Genomic DNA, 20,547 nt, shown 5'->3' with positions numbered 1-20,547 from the left:
TTGATGCGGATAACCAAACCACCACACTAAACAAAAATGGAGAAAGCAGCACGGCCAACGACAAAGAGTTCCTCGTGGAACTATTTTTCATACAGGCCTGCAGGCAGTGCAGCTTGAGCTTGTGGCTGAGTTGGGGAGAGATGTTTTATTCAGAATGAAACCTCATCTTTGGTTATGATTACATTGTCACCAACCCTGATTGTACAACCTAGGAACCTACTTAGGTTAATTGGTATTAAACCCAGTATAGTCTGTTTGTGCTCACAACGTGTCAAGCAAAGCTCGAACATGGAATATTTTCTGTACGGGTTTAGGCTCTGTGTATAGGACTTTGCATTCTGGTCCCACTCTGTTTTGTCCATCTTCTACCTTGATAAGGAGGCATTATGTCCATCAGTGGTTGAATTTGATGTGCTTGATGCTATAGCGCACATTATTTTTAAGTGCTGGGTGGCTAATAGGCATTCTCTTCTTACACCACTTTCTCATAGATTGGCTTCACTGTGTCGATGGACCAGCGGGTCATGTATCTGTTGAGCTTTGGTTTGGGCTTGGGGATGTGTCCCTCTGGCAGTTTGGGCTTATGGGCTGAAAGCAGACCTGCTCTGTGAGCTATCTGCACACAGATGGCGACCTTGGAATGTTCCTCTGCACAAAGGCCAGTTATTCTCTTGGGCAACATGATCCATCTGACCTGATAAACTGGCGCAGCAGCAAGACATCAGTCATATCTGTGCTGTAGATTCCATCGGATGACACAGAGGGGTTAGGTGGTTCTGGTGCCGGTGGCCGTGGGCCATCCACTGTAATTCCCTCAATAGTTGTCGTTTTCCCCTCTTGCTTCTCCACCACTTGTCGGATCTCCCTGCTCTGAATGGCTTCTAGCACAGACAGCTGGGGTACACATAATATCCTGTGAAGAGCGCCCACTGTGGCCCCTGGCGGCCCTAGTTTTATGCCACACACAGAGGTCCACAAGCCTCTCAACACGCTGAGCACCACCATCTTGGATGGTTCACCTTTGATGTTTGGCTTGTTTCGTTACTTTATCATAACTCCAAATATTGGTGTGATATTTAGTGTGGTTGCAACCAGACTATGGTAATACTTATAGTATTTTGCCCGCCTTTTTTATGTCGTAAAACTTTTTAGGGTCATTGTGACATCATGTAGGACAGGGATATTCAATTGGCGGCCCGCGGGCCACATGTGGCCCGCGGAGCGCCTCCTTGTGGCCCCTGGAAGAATTTTGAAAAAAAAAAAAAAAAAAAAAAACTCTTTTTTTTTTCTTTTTTTTTGAGAATAATAATAGGGCTAATAAGAGTTACAGGTATGGTGTGTGTGATATTAAATGTGAGATTACCATAATGACGGTAATCATTAAAGGACCACTTTTCAACCTATCTTCATATAATAGGTCCTCACTAATAATCATGATAAAATGACACGTTTTTTTCTACTCTGTCTGTGTCACATAGGAGGGCTGTGGGCAGTTCAGAAACCCACCCAACAGTGACATCAATGGAGAATCCAAGCTAATAGAAACTGCAGGCTTTCTCGTCCTGAAAAGTTGCGAAAATGGAAGCCATCATTCTCACAATAATAAACCCTGTTAGGGTCCATTTGGTTCCATTTGTACACTCTCAGAGTTACAGACCCATAAGGGTCCATTTGATTCCAAACCATTTCCCTGGGGACCCCCTGGAACTGCCTCAAGGACCCTGGGGGTCCCCGGACCCCGAACCCCACTTTGGAATCACTGCTCTATGTAATGTTTGTGTGTGTGTGTGTGTGTGTGTGTGTGTGTGTGTGTGTGTGTGTGTGTGTGTGTGTGTCCGTCCAGCTGATGGTCGTTAATGTCAAAGCAATGCTGTTTATGCACTGTCAAATAGGTCTAGGCCTACATCTATTCTAAGGTGGCATATACCTGTATAGACATATTACCCTGCTCATTACTGTGCGGAAATATACATAAATCTTCGTGTTTGAGCACAAAAAGCATTTTGAGAACCCACAAATTTCCGCGCTTCGCGCGCACACAGTGCGGCCCCCCACACACAATCATTCTACAGTTGTGGCCCCCGGCCTAATCTAATTGAATACCCCTGATGTAGGAGGTCAATACATCATCATACTGTACTTGCAAGACTCAAAGCTTGACATTGTCTGTTCAACCACACTTTCTAGTTTCAATAGTTATGATAGCTATGTTGTTACTTGCACAAGCAAGTACTGTAGTACTGTTATCGGCTGCGTATGTTGGTGGCGTCACTCAGCCAATCAGGGACCAAGTATGTATTGGTGGCGTCGGCCAAGTATGTATGTATAATGTCGGTACATTCCACCAGCCAATGAGAAACCACTGTTCTCGACATCATAACTAAGTATGTTTCAAAATTGGTATAAGGTCAATATATGTGTCGGTGTACTCCACCGGGCAATGAGGGACCACTGACCACTGCTGTATTTCAAACCTAGACAACAGCAGAGAGCTTTTAGAGAGCAGACTCTAGTGGGAGCCAAGTCTATAGTTTTTGAGGGGCGCTAGCCCCTCCTATATACAGGTTTAATGTTTGTTTTTAGTTCAATGTTTGTTTTAAAAACGCCATAGACAATGAAGGAAAAATGTACATCATCTTGTCCCATTAAATGCCATTAACAATAAAGATAATTTCTTTTGTCACCGTTTGTTTTACATCACCATTACATCACCTAATCATAGCAACAAGAGTTAGGCTTTAATATATTAGCGCCCCTCACTTCACACGGGTGTGATTTTATTGATACTTGACAGCAGTGGTGAGCACACCTCATGGCACGCAAGTAGGCCATACATGGCCTACTTGTGTGCAATGTGCCAGTTGGCAGCTCAACAGAGTGCATTTCTAGTTAGAAATTGATATTTCTATGTTGTTCACTTCAAATGAACAAGAGATGAGATGAACAAGTTGATCAGGGCATGACAACTTAGGCGTCAGGACCATCATAGACCGACTCACTTGAGTGCCACATGACACGTCACAAGTGGAAGTCAGAAACCACGCTTGTGTGAAGTGAGCAATTATGCCTTTATCATGATGATGATGATGATGATATCCGATCATTTGATATGATGTGCAGGCTTTGTTTTATTCTTTATCTGTGACTTTGTTTGATCCAGCACCCAGCCTACTAAGGCTGCAAGGCATAATTATGTGCATGTCTTTTGGCTGTTTTTCAGCCTCCTCTGCCATCCGATGATGTCAACATCATGACGTCACAATATTTTGCTATTCACTTACCGGTATTCAGGCTATACGTTACAAATTGATTGTGCTGTGTAAAGCAATGTGCCCCTGTATAATACAATGAATGAATGATATGAATAAATAATATATTCTACTGTACAATTGAGGAACATGTCATTTCAATGACATTTTGTTACAAATAATAGAAATAAAATGAAACAAGTAGTCTAACATCACTTTTGTATAAATTAGAATATATTACATACAGTCATGATCGACTTTGGCTTCCTCGGTCTCAAATAGACTAAGATGCAGCCTATTAACGGAATCAAAGCGATTGCATGTAATGTTAGGATCAGTCAATCAAATTGGATATTAAAGAAAGGAGGCCCACAGTCCGTTAGTTTGTCAGGAGCTGGACTGAACAATGAAAAAAGGCGGTAAACTAATCAAATGAGAAAATATTGTAATGATCGAAGACCTCATTGCAACGAACAGCCAACTGATTTCCAAATGGACATGTGGGTTACGTTTAATTAAAAACCTAATTATTAGATCATGACATGCCATAGAATGACAAAAGAACAAGCTGACAGTGTTAAGAATCAAACTTTATTATTATTTCTTTATTTGTCTGTCTATAGCTGTGGGAGGTGGGCGGCCCCCCTCGTTTTTTCTGCAACAATACTACAACACCGGCATTGTTGTGATTAGCTTTTTTGTTTGTGATTGGCTTTTGGCAGAAGGGGCGGGGTGCGAGGCACAGTGAATCCAGGACCACGATTGGCCGCCCAAGCTCGACAATGAAGTTACAGCAGGAGCTACCTGGACACAAATGCTCTAAAATATCCTGATAGATGGCTGTGTTGACTCTGGACTTGATACAACACAGTGGACCAACACCAGCAGATGACATGCACCCAAAATCATCACTGACAGTGAAAACCTCACACTGGAGTCATACACAGCACAGCCTCTACCAGGAGATTTAAACCTCACACTGGAGTCATACACAGCACAGCCATCTACCAGGAGATTTACTTTGTGCTTCAGTATGTTGAGCTTTATGGAGATGCTGATTTTCCTTTCCAGCTCGATTTGGCACCTGCCCACATTGCCAAAACGACTAGCCCAATTGCTGTACTGACCATAGTAATACTGTGCTAACTGACCAGGCAACTGGCCTGACCTGAACCCCACAGAGAATCTAGGTTGTATTGTCAAGAGGAAGGTGTGAGACATAAGACTCAACAATACAAATGAACTTACGGCTGTTATCTGAGCAAACTTGTCTGTGAACCTGATATATATCGTATATTTATTTATACTCCACTACATCTCAGAGGCACTACCCCGGGTCTATATGAGTATGGGGAGGTTGGAAAATAGGTAGGGTTAACCTTCTTTTCCCTGGTATGTGGTGGCTTGATGAGTGATGTGTGACAGGTGTGTCATCTGTGGAAGTGGGCAGAGAGTGAGAGAGAGTAAGTGAATGCTTTGGAAAGTAGGTGGCGACTTGGAGCCTGGAGGCGGTGATTGGTCTTCGGCGGGTGGTGGAGGAGGATAAAAGGCCACCTCTGTTCAGTGCAGGGCGTCCTCGCTTCACTCTCATGTGGACTGCCAGCAAACGCACTGCTCACTCTGTGCTCTATAATGTGTTCTCCTAGTGCCACTGTTTGTCACCTTATGAGATAAAAACCACATTGCAATGATCCAACCAGTCGGGTTTGGTAACTTGTTGAGTAGGAGTTAGGGTAGTAATTGCATTTGACAGTTCACTTAGAATAGTTAGTGTTGATTTCTTTGTTGTTTTGCTGCTCAGACTCCCCCCCCTTATCTAGTACACAGCAAGCTAAAAGAAATCAACACACCAGCACGCCAGGGACCAGAATACTTCAAACCCAAACAATTAGTAAAAAATAGAACCACAAAACGCGTCTTAGAGATTAAACAACAAATAACAGCCAGAACCAGCAACTGCATTTATTTAATCACATGTGAAAAATGTGGTTTACAATATGTCGGAGAGACAGGTAAAACAATAGGTACTAGGCTGGGACGACACAGATACAATATTAACAATGCCAAAAAGACAACCACAAGATTGGTGCAACATTTCATGGCGCACGGCATTGAAGCTCTAAAATGCGCTGGACTTCAACACAATCCTAACTGGACAGTAGGACAAAGACGTTTTAATGAAAAACAGTGGATTAAGAACCTCAACACGGATTTTCCTGGAGGCTTAAACATGCCTAAAATCTGATCTTGAACACTACAAAACTTAAACTCAGGATTAAACTGGAGAAATCTAAAAGTGATTGGATCAGACTTCCTTCGGATACATGGCGAATGCATTTATTCCTTGCATTGTGCCTACACATGTTCCGACCTGCGGTCGCAACATGTGTAGGCACAGTGCACTGAAGTCTTTTAATTCCCCCCCTAAAGACGAAATAAAACCCATGGAAAGACTGTCCTCCTGTTTGCTGGTGGTTCATTTGAGAGGTTTTAAGAGGGGTCCATCGCATTCATGTTGCAGTCCATTTCCCCTATAGGCTGGTGCTGTAACAGGCACATATTGTAGGCCTACTTTTACTTCACTACAATTATTTTAAGTTACTAGTTACTTTGTAGATTTTTATTATTATACAAGCATGAAAGCATGGTCCCCCTGACACTGAACGCTCTGACCCCCACTTGCCGGGAGCGACGCGCGGGCCCGAAATCAGTCTGGAAATTGAATGGAATTTCAAAATTCCAAATGTGTAGGAACCCGATACATAGATAGATAGATAGATAGATAGATAGATAGAAAATCACACCAGCCCAAAATAAACATATAATATAATTTATTTCAACAGTCTGCAGCAGAGTACCAGACTCACGCTCCAGTCGTCCAGACCTTGCATGATGCGTGTACCACTTCTCAAACAATACAATACAACACTGAATACAAGCTTAACCACTTAAAGACACATTTTCCGCAAATAGCAAAACATCTGCAATATTCTTTTAGATATTAAAAAACAACATTTCATGTATATTTATATAATTATTTTTAATCAACCAATCATGTGATCATAAGCAATACTCAATACCCCACGGCCAGCATGAGGCACCAGCTTTTCAACCTCACACCAGATTAAGAATTCATATTTAATAATAATAATCATCAAAATAATACCAATGTGGCTGCCTTTTGCATTAGCATCGTATCAAGAAAATAAATATAATTATAATAAAGCACAATAGGATTCAGATCACCTGCATAGTTAAAAGTCTGACCGACGTGAACCTCGATGGACAACAGGTTCATTGGCCTAATTAATCTGGTGCGATAAAAACATGATCAAGAAATCCAAATGTTGTCCGTTCACCTCAAGTAATAGTCCCCGAATAATTACACCAAAGAATCAGCATTCAAACGTGTAGCATTTAAAAAACATTGCTTGTGCGTGCGTGTGAGCGTAGATAACGCTACACAGTAAAAAAAGAAAACTTAAATCAAATGTTAATTTGATCCCATTTGTAAGAGTGTGCAAAGTGTTTAAGAGATGTGCGCTAATGTATCCATTTGTTACAAAAACTGTAACCCAATGTAAAATGTAACCCAATGCAAATTATATTTACATTTTGTTGCATTTGTGCATTTGTACGCTCTCCGAGTGGAATGAACAGTTTAAAGCGTGTATATGAGCGTGTTTAAAACGTGTACAGAACAGATATTACCAAATGTGATCAAATGTAACCAATGCAAATTGCGGCACCATTTGGTCACATTTACATTTGTGCATTGGAACGCTGTCTGGGTCGAAATTAACACGGCGTAGTGTTTAAAAGCGTGTATGCGTGACTATATATAGGCCTATTTGTGCATGTCGTTGTGAATAATAAGGAAAGCGCACATTCATTTCGTTGTTTTGATGTTGTTATAGAGCATCGAAGTTTGACGTAATTTACGCATCCTACCTGGGTCACGGTTTTTTCCACAGACGTGTTTAATATTGTGTCAAATAAGAACTGTTCCAAACAAATTATCCCGGCAGTTTGTTTCTGGTCGGTTTTGAGGCTTCATATCCATATGAGTCAGACTATCAAACATGAGTGAATGACTATCATAAACGATACAAAGCCACCCGCCAATATCACAGGGACAGTCCATCATTTTTTGACCACAATTCTTATATGAGACGATTCTAAGATGACCCCCAATGTTATTCTCCATAGAGAAAATGACTTCGGCGACAGGTGGATGAACGAGCGACGTCAGGACTTCTGTAGGCCTACTCTTATTTCTCTCCCATGTACTGGTCTTGGTCGCCGTCGTCACTGCTGTCCACGGACCTCTTGCGGGCGAACAGGTGTGTGGGGTCTCTTCCCCTGAAGCTGGGCTGGATGTTGAACACGGGCATGTTCCTCCAGCTGGCCGGGTTGCTGTGGGCGCCTCCGCTGCCTAGTGCTGTCAGCATTACAATTAGTTCACCAACACATGACTATAGGGCTGTCACCATTACAACATTTAAAACTATTTCACCAACACATGACAAGGTCTATCACCATTACAACATTTAAGTTGACTTCCGGTGCCTATGACTGTCACCATTATAACAAAGTTGACCTCCGGTGCCTTTAGCTGTCACCATTACAACATTTAAGTTGAACATTAACTGTCACAGTAAAGTGGAATGCATACTCCAGACCTAAACACCACAGCGGTTAGTAAAAACAGAGAGATGTGCTGGGGTCAGCGGTGAGTTGCTTACCACCGCAGCTTCAGTGACGTCATGTTGTAGTTCGAGTTGTAAGCTATTTCTGTTTTTTGAGGGGCGCTATAGCCCCTCTCCTATGCCCAGCTTTCCGGGTTTGTGTAAATGTAACAGTAACACAAAATATGATACACAAACATTGAAGATAAAAGTGAAGACGGAAAAGTGAGGACGCATTGTGATTGGCCAGAATGATGATGTATGATAATAAGAACACCCTCACTTCACATGGGTGTGATTCCTTTTATGTAGGCCTACTGTATGGAAAGGATTATGACGATGACAAAATAATTGTGATTAATCACAAATAATGGTGATTAGGCAATTATGTAATAATTGTAAGAGGCCTACCGGCGCTGCCCGCCCCATTGGCACACGGCTTGTTCTGCACCAGCATGACGAAGCTCTCCATGTCGTCCGTCAGCCTGGAGACGAGACCCGCCCGGACCGCCGAAACCGTCTGCTCGTCACAGGCTAGCAGGGACTGTAGGAGAGTACCGTAATACCTAGAATATAAGATACAAATTACATCATTACTGGAGAGTACCGTAATACCTGGACAATGAGACACATAATATATAGTATCGTAATTGCCACAGACAATAATAATAATTCCAGAAACTCGAGATAGTGTACAGATGCTGACTTATGGGTCCATTTGGTTCCATTTGAACACTCTCAGAGTTAAGGGGGTTCTTACAAATTAAACATTAGAGAGCCATTAATTGGGCTCCTAATGTGCCATATACAGTAGTGTCATAGTAAATGAGTGTCATAAATCTGGAGACTGACATTCAGTAATTGGGGCTTATGATAATAATAATGGTGTATAAAAACAATCTAAAATGTGCCACGGACGAGGCCAAGTCTTACCACGGACACATTTGTCCGTGTACGGTGACTATATTGATGACCCCTGTAGGACATATTGATGACCCCTGACCCCTGTATGGACATATTGACCCCTGGCGTTACTCACTTGTTAGGGAAGTGTGTAGGGATCTGCAGCACCTCTCCTATGGCATCAGGGTTGGTGCGCGCCACCGTGCAGATGTCCAGACTGTTGTAGCACTGTTCCTGGACCTACAGAGGTAACACAATACTTTATTATAGTTATAATTGTAAACAACACAGAGATGCAAAAGATAAAAGGATGACCAAACTTTATTAGTCATACATGTAAACAGCACAGAGGTACAGTCAGACATTAAGGCAAAAAAGGATAACTTTCTAGCCTTGACAGCCCATTCAACCAAACAGAAAAGTCCTGTCTGATTGGATTAAACAATGTTATACTCACCAAAAAGTACGAAAATCTTGAATTATCCCCTTTCTATCTATCTAAGTTTTTGTTTCATAAACATCCACCATAGAAACGTTATGAGCTACTTTCTGTCAAGAAATTTGAAAGTCAGAGTTTGGAAGTGTTTGTTTTCAATAACACATGATTTTGCTGCCTCCTGCATTATGTGACATTGAAAAACAGGTGGTACGCAGTTCGGTTGAGTGATATCCAACGAGCGCTTCCAAACTCCAACACTCATGCTGCTCAATGTTTTGCCACTCAGTCTAGATGAGGGGGGCGTGTCCTGATGTGAAAATCATGTGTGTGTGTGTGTGTGTGTGTGTGTGTGTGTGTGTGTTTGTGCGTGCGTGCGCATGCATGCACGCGTGCGTCTACCTCAGCAATCATGGTCTGGAATAAGTTACAGCGTCGGATGGTCTGGGTTTGGGTTTGGACTCCCTGAGCGATGCAGCGAAGGCTTTCCTTCACGAACGTTTTTCCCTGAAGGAAGAAGAAACAGCTTACTTACTGACTGAACTATGAAACTCTCTTAAGGAGAACACAGCTTTGTTACTGTATATAAGGAGAACACAGCTTAGGAGAAAATATTTCTTAAAATGGCAAAAAATAATAATAATAATATGAGAGAGAGAGAGAGAGAGAGAGAGAGAGAGACATACACATACCTGGGTATTGAAGGTAGCAGCTGTATGCAGGAACAGCTGACAGATTTCGTGCATTCCGTCCGTGTCGCAGGTAGAGTTCTCCAGACAGGCAAACACTCCACAGCCCACTGCCACCGCCCCGTTAACACACCTGGCCACGTCATCTACACGCACGCACACACACACACACACACACACACACACACACACACACACACACATAGGTTCAAAAGACTGGAATGACTGAAGATCGACATGGGAACGGACACTTTCGTCTGTAGATTGGCTTTTAAAGACTCCATAATGGACATTCTTTTAAAGACTCCATTTCAAATAATCGCTGTATTAGTTTCAAGATGTAAAACTGGTCGCTTCTTTTGGGCTTGCTTCTTTTGTAGACCTGTCTCTTACATGCGCTTGCTTTCTCTGAAAATACCTGACAAACAGTGTTTGACCTGCCATGTTGTTGTGATACTACCAAATAAACTTTGCCAATCCTAAAAACACAATCAAAGTAAGTGTTGTTCTGTTGAGACTGATAACAGAGAAACTCCCACATCAGCTGGAGCTATTCCCGTTGATGTTGTTACCTTCACAGCAAAGTGCAAACACAGCAGAATGCAAGGATGTGTGTATGACAATGTGTGTGTGTGTGTGTGTGTGTGTGTGTGTGTGTGTGTGTGTGTGTGTGTGTGTGTGTGTGTGTGTGTGTGTGTGTGTGTGTGTGTGTGCGCGCGTGTGCGTGTGCGTGCATGCGTGCGTGTGTGCGTGCACAATCTGTGTTGGCAGTTTCTGCGAGAGAAACAAGTGATCAGGTCCACGAAAACGAGCCCAAAATAGTAATAGCAGTAGCATTACATTTCTGAATGGATTAAATACATAAATACATCTTGAAAAATAAATTTAAATATTTGCAATATTTTGTAAACACTTAAACACCGGGCACCACCCCTTATCCCTTATCTGTAAACGTATTTTCCATTTTTTACTTAAGTAGTTCAACCATCCGATCTACATCAACACGTTGTGAGCTTGTAGATCTGCTATTTGGACTAGTTTAAAAGATTTTTCAAAATAGTAAAAAATGGCAAATAAGTTTAGTGATAAGGGGTGAGGGGTGGCGCAAGATATAGCCAGGAGCCACCCGGTGTCCTTGACACAAAATATTTTCAGATGGGGGTCTGCAGCTTTGAGAAACATTGGTTCGTTTAAGTATAGTAGCTAATTCATGGGAACAGCATGCACAATTAACTATAATTAATCTCTCTGTCTCTCCTCTTTCTAAAGGTATAGTTTATATACAGGTACACAATATAGAAGTGTGACGTGTGTGTGGGTGCGTGCATCTTGGGTCTTGCTTCCTAATGTTGTTTATTCAAGAACGTGGATCATTCAAATTATATCAGTGCAGTAATCCAGCCATGGTAAAAACACAATACATAGTTGTTGTTTATTCAAACAATGCAACCCTATCCTTGCTAATGGACAGTGGTGTAAAGTAACTACCGGTAAGTACATTTACTCAAGTACTGCACTTCAGTACAATTTAGAGGTATTTTTTACCTTAACAATACAATTACAATTACAATAACAATAACAATTAACAATTTTCTGAACTTTTACTTCTGCACCACTATACATCTCAGAGGAAACATTTGTACTTTTACTGAATTAAATTGTTTGAAAACGTAGTTACTAGTTACTTTGTAGATTTGTATTATTACCGGTATCATAAATGATCTTTTATACATTTGAAAACTTGTAAACCAATACCATTACTTTCACTCAAGTAATGTTTTAATTCCGGACTTTCACTTTTTTGCACCCCTGCTAACACTCCAGTGTTGACTTTGACAGAAACTATTGATTTAATTTTAGTCTTTGTCTTTCAGTTCCCCCTAACATTTTTGTCTAGTTTTGATTTGCTGATGAATGTCAACATATTTAGTCATAGTTTAAGTCATCATAACGTAGTTTTTATTTCGTTTTTCGTCTGTGAAAAAAAGGTAGTCAATGTGAATTTTCTTTCTCCACAGTTTTAGTCGACGAAATCAACACCAACCACCACTCTCCTCTCAGTTGACCCTGATGAAGGCCCATGCAGGCCCAAACGCGTTGGTCGTGTTTTTAACCCTTTTAAAATGAAATAAAGGATTTTTTCTACTTCAACTGGACAGAGCTGCCTTGGACCCTCTTTTAAGTTCGCCACCTTATATCTCCTTCCACAGTGACATTGACTCAAGGTATAGAACTTTTTAAGAACTCTTGTGCTTTACCACTCTCCTCTCTTCCACAAATCACATTCAACACAGATCCGGCTCAAACAATCGCTCCTTTGACACAAAAATGTGGAACACCCTACCAACAGGCGTAAAGATATGTAAATCCCTATCCTCCTTCAAAACGCTCTCAAAAAGAGCACTTACGGGTGGCTACAATTCGAAACTGACCTCAGTAAAAACAATCTGTGCTTATTCTACAAACTGCATGTTAATGAACAATTTACAACTTTTGCATTTAGCAGACGCTCTTAAATCCAGAGCGATTTACAGTAGGCCTACTGCAAGAACAACACAAGGTAATACATAAAATGCATATAAGTAGGCCTACTATAGAATGTCTACATAGCATTTTCCTATACATAATCAATCAATCAATCAATCAATCAATCAATCAATCCATCCACCCATACTCACTGGGGCTGTTTGCAGAGAAGCGTGCCCTGCGTGGAGCTCCCTCCTCCGGGCTCAGCTCCATGCTTGCAGCACTGCTGCCCACTAGCAGCAGGAGGAACCAGACCAGACATGACGGCTGTTGTTTAGCAAACATCTTTGGCTCTGCAGGTCACTGAATGAAATGACGACTGAACTGTTTCTGTCTTGTTGCTGTTCTTGATGCGTTGCTGCTGACTGACTGACTGAGTGAATGACTGCCATGCTGCTGTTTATATTGAGATTTGAGCAGCATGCATTATTAGACCACACCCTCTGCGGAGACGGCCAATCAGCAGCCTGCATTAGACCAGAAAGTCTGCAGAGACATCTAATCATGGCAGGGGCTGTTGAGACACAATTATACTTTGTGTCCCACGTGGCATTGTATCAATTCATTTCGATTTGATCATTTTAAGACCAGTGGCAAATCCGGAATGGCAGTCTATGATGGGCCTGGTCAAGAGTGGGTGGGTAGGCCTACATGCACAATAAATCCACAAAACTATAGCATGATTTGTATTGTTGACCTATTTCTACCATAGTGCAACTTCTTGACTTCTTGACAACTTCTGTCAAATGGTTTTGTGCTGCCGCTAGTATAGTGATTGATACTGGACACAAATATATAGTTCCATGAGGGTTAAGTTCTATTGATAAGTATCTATTGATACTGGACACAAATATATAGTTCCATGAGGGTTCTAAGTTGAGTTGCTCTAATGGTCCTTAGGGGGTTCCAGGTAGAAGAATGTAGAATAATTGTTATTTTGATCAATGTTTGCCTCCAAATGGCACCAACATCAACACAGCATTGAATGACAACAAAATATTATTTTGAGTCTGTAATAAAAAAAATGGTGGGTTGCTCAAATGACAAATAATGGACCTTGATATGAAAAAGTTTGAAAACCACTGTTATATTTGCAAGGGTGTAACATAACTTGTACATTTTACTTTTACTTTAGGAGTATTTCCAATCTCCAGTACTTTTACTTCTACTCCACATGTCAGAGGCAAATATTGTAGCTTTTACTCCACTACAATTATACGAAAACTTTAGTCACTATAGTTATACTTTGAAGATTTTGATTATCATTATTATTACAAAACACAATAAACACTTTTATTGTGTTTTGTTTTACAATTTGAAAATAGCCAAATCAATCTACAAGCTACAGGCAGGTTCAGGGTCTTATATCTTTATAGACAATTGCAGGTGACTTTAAAAAAAAAGCTTTTTCTAAAAATAGAACGCCGGTCCTAAACATGGGAAACGATCTCTTCCTAATTACGTTGCCATGATGTGCTGATTGTGATTCAAGGCACGTTTAGCTTCTTTTGCTTTTCCAGACAGTGAAGCTCACGGTCAGTCATGCAGAAAAACAATGATCAATGACACAGAAGGAATGTCTTCCACCATGGAGTCCTGTAATAGCCTCATCCTAGTGCTTCTCAAAGTGGGGCCCGGGGACCCCCGGTGGGCCTTGAGGAGGTTCTAGGACGTCCCCAGGTTAAAATGTGTTAATATAGCAACAATATAGTAGCCTACGTTTGAACACGTTGGAACCAAATGGACGCTATATGGGAGCTACCTACTGGGATCAGTGATGTCATTTACCCATCCTATAACAACTAGGAGCAGTGAGCAGCCATTCTACGGCGCTGGTGGGATTCATGCAGGGTTACGAGTCTTGCTCAGGGACACACATCCACATTGCTCATGGCCTGGAATTGAACCTGTGACAACCAGGCTTTGGTTGTGGACCACTCAGCTTCTGATCGGATGAAATGCGTAATCGAGCTGAAAATGAGTTTTCTAGAGACTTTCTATAGAGGGAAACACCCTGTAACAGAGAAACACTATAGCCTATGGTGATGAGGCTACAGGTTGATATAATACGTTTGCACCTAAATATAGAGCTTTAGAATAGTTCCCCTAAAAGAACATAACTTATTTTCTACCCCATGAAGCCGAATACCTAATTATAATAATGTTCCTACTGAGTCTCCTACTGACCGAAATCAAATTATTGTCTCGGGAATGGTACAAAAACAACAATTGCTTCATGGGGTTTGTAATTGATAAGACCTTGGTGAACTCATTTAACTTTAAAAATCACACTCACGTGACGTCACATGTCATCAATGTTAAACTGCTGTAAAAAAATCATTACAATTCCATAGACTTGGCTGCCACATGACGTCACGTTTGATGCTCTAAACAAACATTTGGGGCCCTATTTTCGTCAGTGCTAAACCCCCTTATCCCTAAATTCTTTTCACTATTTTGAAAAACATTTGAGTAGTTCAAATAGCTGATCCACAACCTCACAATGTGTCGATGTAGATTGGCTGGTTGAACAATTTTAATGTTTTTAAAAATAGTTAAAAAAGGCATCACTTACTAATACCATTGGACTACTTTGGTCAATTACATGGAACTGAGGGATTCATTAATTTTAATGAATTAAGAAATTAGCTAAATAATTACTGTATACTTAACAATTCAAGTCCGCCTACAGATGTATCCACAGCCGTGGCGGGGGGTGGATGAGGTTAACTCTACATTTATTTGTTTATTTTTAATCTTTTTGGCTTTCGCCTTTATTTTATATATTTTATGGAGGAACAGACAGTAGGCTGACAGGAAATGGGGAGAGAGATGGGGGGAAGACATGCAGTAAAGGCCGTCAGGATCGGGAGTCAAACCCGCAGGCAGCACTGCCAGACTGGATTGCCAGCCAAGGTGCCTGGACCACTGAGCCATGGCCCAGGCCGGTAAACTCTACATTTTAAGGAAAGTTCCGTCGTGGCTCCTCTATTCTCTGTAAGAATTCAACAAGCGGATCTGGTAAATGTGGAAAAGCAGTGTCTTATCAGTGTGTGTGTGTGTGTGTGTGTGTGTGTGTGTGTGTGTGTGTGTGTGTGTGTGTGCGTGCGTGCATGCGTGCAGGCGCGTGTGGGTGTGTGTGCTGTGAGAAAGGTGATGGGAGGAAACCAGCCAGTCGGTCAGTCAGTCAACCCTGCAGCCACGTCATTAAGACCAAAGATAAGCATCTCTCCAGAGCGCTGAAGCCTAACCAGCGGTCATCGCCATGCTGGCTTGTCGTGGACATTTTTGTCAAAATAAAATTTTTGCCACAGACATACAATATTACCAGAAACACATTCAAATGTGCCATAGTGTCGTAGTAAATCAGTGTCATACATATATTGTGAAAACAAACCTGGATACTTTTTGGGTATTATTTCCGGTATTATTATTATTTAACATTATTTAACTACAGTGCAACATCAATATTATTTTATTGTCAGTCAAGTCAAATAAGTAATTAAGTTGTCAAAACAACAAAAACGGCACTCTGCACTGCACTCTTGTTGTCTCCACCAGGCCCGAAGGCATGGGGAGACAGTGTTTCACACTCTGTCCGTGTGTCCGTCCGTCCGTCCGTTACCAGCTAATCTCCGGCACCGTTAACCCGGTCGATGGCAAACTTTGCACACACACTCCCTACATGCGAAGATGAACCTCTGCCCCAAATTCTCCAGAACGGCCTGTTATAGCGCCACCAGGAGGCCGAACTTTGTAAAACACATTTTTCGATATTACTCCTCCAGATATTGTCCAAAAATCCCGCAAATCATTACACAGTATCTCTATAGTCATGTGCTCAAGACGGATCGTCCGATATTTCATATTCCATCCTAATTGGCCAACATTCTACAAACTTTGAAAGCCAATGTTTGAATGATTCAAGCATTGGCTTTCAAAGTTTGCAGGATTGGCCCGTTTTGAACAAAAAGCCTCAAATCATGAATGCAGCATGCAATTTACGTGAACTCTTTCACACACTTTCCTACTAGAATATATCCCACCCTTTTCACATTGGCCTGTTATAGCACCACCAACAGGTGGATTTTTGCAAAACACATTTTTGGAACAAAATGCCCCAAATCTTCCAATCGCACTTGATTACGATTCGGTGCAGAACGCAATCCGCAGCAAATAAAGGAAATGAAGCAAACTATGTGGCGGATAAGGAGCTAAACACAGTTTCATTTGACGCAGTACAAAGATGTCCCGTTAGGTTACCATGTGACGTGGTCAAATAAGGAGATCGAAATATGAGGACGAGTACATTCATCTATTGCTTATGGAAAGGAAACACTGCAGTGTCCAGAATATTCTGTCTGTCTGTCGTGCGTAAACATGGAGGGCTGTCACTGTGTGCAGGTGGATACATCTTCATCTTGTTTAAATATAAATACTTAAAAAATTAAAACACATGTTTAGCTCAGCATGATTTATAAACTGTATAGCTAACATGGCATATGCATAATAATTGTCTTTCTCGCCCGCCTAGTGGCGAAAAATAAAACTTCTGGGAACTAGATTAGGCTATATATATGGGACTCTGGGAGTAGCTATTGTAAACTTCGGATAATTTTGCGCTCCCGTCTCTGCTGTGCCTCGTTCATGTGGCCAAAAGAACAGTGGCTGGTGCGCACACACACACACACACACACACACACACAGACACACACAGACAGACACACACACACACACACACCGACGACACACCGCATCCGTTACCCTCACTTTACGTCAAAAGTCCTAACTATTACTCTAAGTATATTTTTAATAGCTTTCATAGCTTTCACTGTGTATTTTATGAATTGAACACATTGATAAAATTCCCTGCTTTGTTTCCTTGCTGCGCTTGACACAGCCAGTGTGAAGGCAAACCGCAGCAAATTAAATATGCAAGAATCGCAACTTCTCCGCCCATTCGCATCAAGTCTACCGAAGTAGTGACCTTAAACTCAAATTAAACATGACCATTCTATCACATCCCGAGAGTGAGACACCAGTTAAGTAGGAATTCTAGTGAGTGATCAGGTTCATTTCATTCTAATCTATGTGCTCAGGTTCATTTCATTCTACTGAGTCTTCATTTCAAATCATTCAGAAACTTCACATTACTATAATAGGCGAATAATACATTTTAGACAAAATGGTCCCCCTGGTCTGGGCCAGACTTTGGACATCTGACTTATAAGCGAGATCAATGTGTCAATACAAAGATAATATATACAGACATACAGTTAAAGGACTATACTAATACCAGACGGGCACGGTAGCACTAGCATTATCACAATTATAGTTTCCTTATGCAGTCAATTACACAGCTGATCAAAACAGCACTGTTTTATTACTGGGGGGGGGGGGGGGGGGGTGTTGCCAGGGTGAATGTGGTCAGAATTCCATGTCCCATCCAGACTCCTCGTCGGGCGGGGGCTCGTCTGTGTCCACGGGGAAACAGTCAAAGTTACTGTTGTCTAGAGGTCCTTCTACCTGTGTGGAAACAACACATTAAAGTTACACTGTTGACTGTTGTCTAGAGGTCACTACCTGATGAAAACAACACAGTATAAAGTTACAGTAAAAAGTTACTGTTGTCGAGTAGTCTTTCTTTTCTACTGACCAACGTGGTCTGCTAAACACACCAACGTGGGGTGAAATTACATTCACTCCACTTCGTCAGAGACGGCTTGTATGGGACAACCGAGGCTTGAAAGAAAAAACAAAAACAAAACACCGCAATAAATAGCAATAAGTAGCGATATGCTTATGGACTCCGCCCTATGCTATAAGGGCTGCTGGTGGAACTGGATGACAGGGATATAGGCCTCATGCAAATAGACCTGACCATTCATTTGGGATCAATATACTTTAAGTAGGAAAAAAAGGCTAGATGTTATTTTAAACCTGTCCTTTCTTCTTCTTCTTCTTCTTGAGACACTGACACTGAGCCTGCGGCTCAGTGCCTTTTTGTCATGGCTGCCAGTTCCCACCTGATGTCATGAGGGAGTTCCGACCGCTCCAGACCGCACTGAATAACCGCCAGCTTGCACAACGTCTTCAGACTAGGACTCAGGTCCAAGATGTACAGGTCGTCGTCAAAGATGACGACGAGCTCCCCCGCCGTGCAGCAGCAGCACCAGAAGTTCTGCGACGGGCCTTTCCCGCGGGGTTCCACCCTCGCCCAGGACAACGTGTCCGGGCTGAACTTCCACAGATCATTGAAGGTCTCCGCAAAGCTTTCGCCACCGAACAAGTACAGCTCGTCGTTGTAGGCAAAGGCCGGATGGCCCACGCGTCCTTCCGGAAGACGCTGCTCTGCGGAATGCGTGCTCAGCCAGCTCTCCGTCTCCATGTCAAACACGGCGACACTGTAGGGGCTGGCCTCGTTGCCGCAGCCCCCGAACACGAATATCCTCGCCCCGATGAGTGTGGCCGAGTGGTAGTCGGACGCGGATGCTGGAGTGCCCCTGGCGTCCACCAGAGACCAGACCATGGTGGCCGTGTCCAGCTTGTAGACATCATTGGAGTATCCCGTTGAGTCGTTGAAGCCGCCGTAGACGTACATGACCCTGCCCAGCGGGCAGGCCGAGTGGTCGTCCCGCCCCTCCGGGAGGGCACCAAACACCTCGGGCCGAGACCAGTGCTTGGCGTCCACGTCGAAGGCGTACACGGCGTTGCAGTGAGGGTACCCGCCCCACACGTACACCACGTCCTCAATCAGCACGGCTGTGTGGCCCCAGAACACGGAAGGCACCTCCGGTGGGCGCTGCTGTTGTCCCGCTCCCTGCTTTCTCCAGCGCAAGGACACCACATTGAAGACGTGCACCTCCACCTGGCCCTTGACGGTGCACGAGCCACCGAAGTAGTAGATCTGGTTGCCCACAGCTACGGCCGCATAGTAGTTATGCAGGTTGGGCTCACCTTTCAGGTGCAGTGTCCATCGCAGCATCATCGCCCACTTCAATTAACCCTTTATAAGAGTCACGAGGGCCGGCTCTGCAGAATAATGCCTTCAGAAAACAGCTATTTTTACACATTCAAGATGTTTTAAAAAATCACATCCAGTGTGAAGTGAGCAGTGCCTTGGATTACCCCCCCCCCACACACACACACCTCCCCCCTTGTCCTGGATAGAGAGGCACTCCGTGCTTAGACGAACACACTCAATCAAATGCTGGAGCAGATGTACAAGCTTGCAGCGCGGCACTAAGTGACGCGCTGTGTGCTTGTAAATCTGCTATTTTGGGAATAGGTCAACGCTAGGAAGTTACACAGATGCTTTCCCGGATTTAATGGAATAGGTGGACCAACGTGGATTCTAGATAACGTGGATTCATGTGAAGGAATGAGGATGATTATCCATTCAAACTTCAATCAATTCAGTTCAAAGATCAGTTCTATCCACGTCAAAATAAGCACAGTTATAATTGGCAGGGCGACACAAGCGTCATGCAAAGCTTGGCCAATCCGTGAAGTCTACATTTTGGGATTTGGCCAATTAGCCAAGCCACGTCTACTTATAGCCCTATAGTTCCGATCCAGACCCCATTCATGTTTCCTATAGAGATTTCCAATCATGTTTATATCAATTATTTTAAGCATATAGAATCAAGCCATCCAGGGACCATAAAACATTTGATTATGTCTTCCCATATGAAACTAACTGTGTTGGTGGCTGTATGTACAGTATGTGGACCGGTCTCCCCATATTAAACTACAACTGCACTCTGTCGAGTGCCTACTTGCTTGTTGCACACTAGTAGGCCATAAATGGCCTAGTGCGCAAGCAGAGCGCGCAAGTACTGCCGACCGCTATAAACCTGAAGGAGAGTCCAGCGTTCCCTGGCTTTGATGAGTTAATTGGTACAGTACAGTACAGTACAGTACAGTACAGTATAGTACAGTACAGTACAGTACAGTACAGTACAGTACAGTACAGTACAGTACAGTACAGTACAGTACAGTACAGTACAGTACAGTACAGTAGATATAGTACTTACAGTAGGAGTGAAAGGAGAGTC

General features: G+C 42.6%; 2 protein-coding genes and 1 pseudogene across 4 annotated transcripts in view; all 3 read right to left on the bottom strand.

The window, feature by feature from the left end:
- Positions 1–393: 393 nt before the first annotated feature.
- Positions 394–1,005, bottom strand: LOC308326075 (large ribosomal subunit protein mL66-like; annotated as a pseudogene). Its single transcript has one exon. The product of its transcript is annotated as a large ribosomal subunit protein mL66-like (transcript).
- A 5,153-nt stretch (positions 1,006–6,158) lies between these two features.
- LOC308325251 (stanniocalcin-like) lies at positions 6,159–12,848 on the bottom strand. Of its 2 annotated transcripts, none has more exons than XM_080777724.1 (6): positions 12,643–12,848; positions 9,968–10,110; positions 9,678–9,782; positions 8,976–9,079; positions 8,348–8,502; positions 6,159–7,689 (listed from the first exon to the last, which is right to left on the bottom strand). In XM_080777724.1, the coding sequence occupies exons 1-6, from the start codon at positions 12,773–12,775 to the stop codon at positions 7,520–7,522; spliced, it is 810 nt and encodes a 269-aa protein (XP_080633850.1). In that variant the 5' UTR covers positions 12,776–12,848; the 3' UTR covers positions 6,159–7,519. The 2 variants fall into 2 exon arrangements, with proteins under 2 accessions (XP_080633850.1, XP_080633851.1); XM_080777725.1 differs by having other exon boundaries at positions 6,159–7,683.
- A 5,069-nt stretch (positions 12,849–17,917) lies between these two features.
- Positions 17,918–20,547, bottom strand: part of LOC308324987 (cGMP-dependent protein kinase 1-like) — a gene marked incomplete at both ends in the record, with an annotated part of 12,491 nt that continues 9,861 nt past the window's right edge. The window contains 2 exons of the mRNA XM_080777359.1: positions 17,918–18,012; positions 20,523–20,547. The exon at positions 20,523–20,547 is cut by the window's right edge and continues 46 nt beyond it. Of these exons, the coding sequence (XP_080633485.1) occupies positions 17,918–18,012; positions 20,523–20,547 (120 nt within the window). The remainder of the gene's footprint in view (positions 18,013–20,522) is intronic.

This window comes from Protomyctophum bolini, assembly GCF_963924005.1.
Source record: "Protomyctophum bolini genome assembly, chromosome: 12".
NCBI classification, from domain to species: Eukaryota; Metazoa; Chordata; class Actinopteri; order Myctophiformes; family Myctophidae; genus Protomyctophum; species Protomyctophum bolini.
The sequence above is the reverse complement of the archived record's forward strand: the minus strand, read 5'-3'. Positions and strand labels throughout refer to the sequence as shown.

What these genes read in the sequence shown, in the direction of transcription:
- LOC308325251 (XM_080777724.1), bottom strand. Translation starts at nt 12,775, where the DNA reads ATGTTTGCTAAACAACAGCCGTCATGTCTGGTCTGGTTCCTCCTGCTG. An exon ending in CTGCTACCTTCAATACCCAG is followed by an intron (nt 9,783 to 9,967) that starts GTATGTGTATGT and finishes TTCTTCCTTCAG; the next exon opens with GGAAAAACGTTCGTGAAGGA. An exon ending in CCTACACACTTCCCTAACAA is followed by an intron (nt 8,503 to 8,975) that starts GTGAGTAACGCC and finishes CTTATATTCTAG; the next exon opens with GTATTACGGTACTCTCCTAC.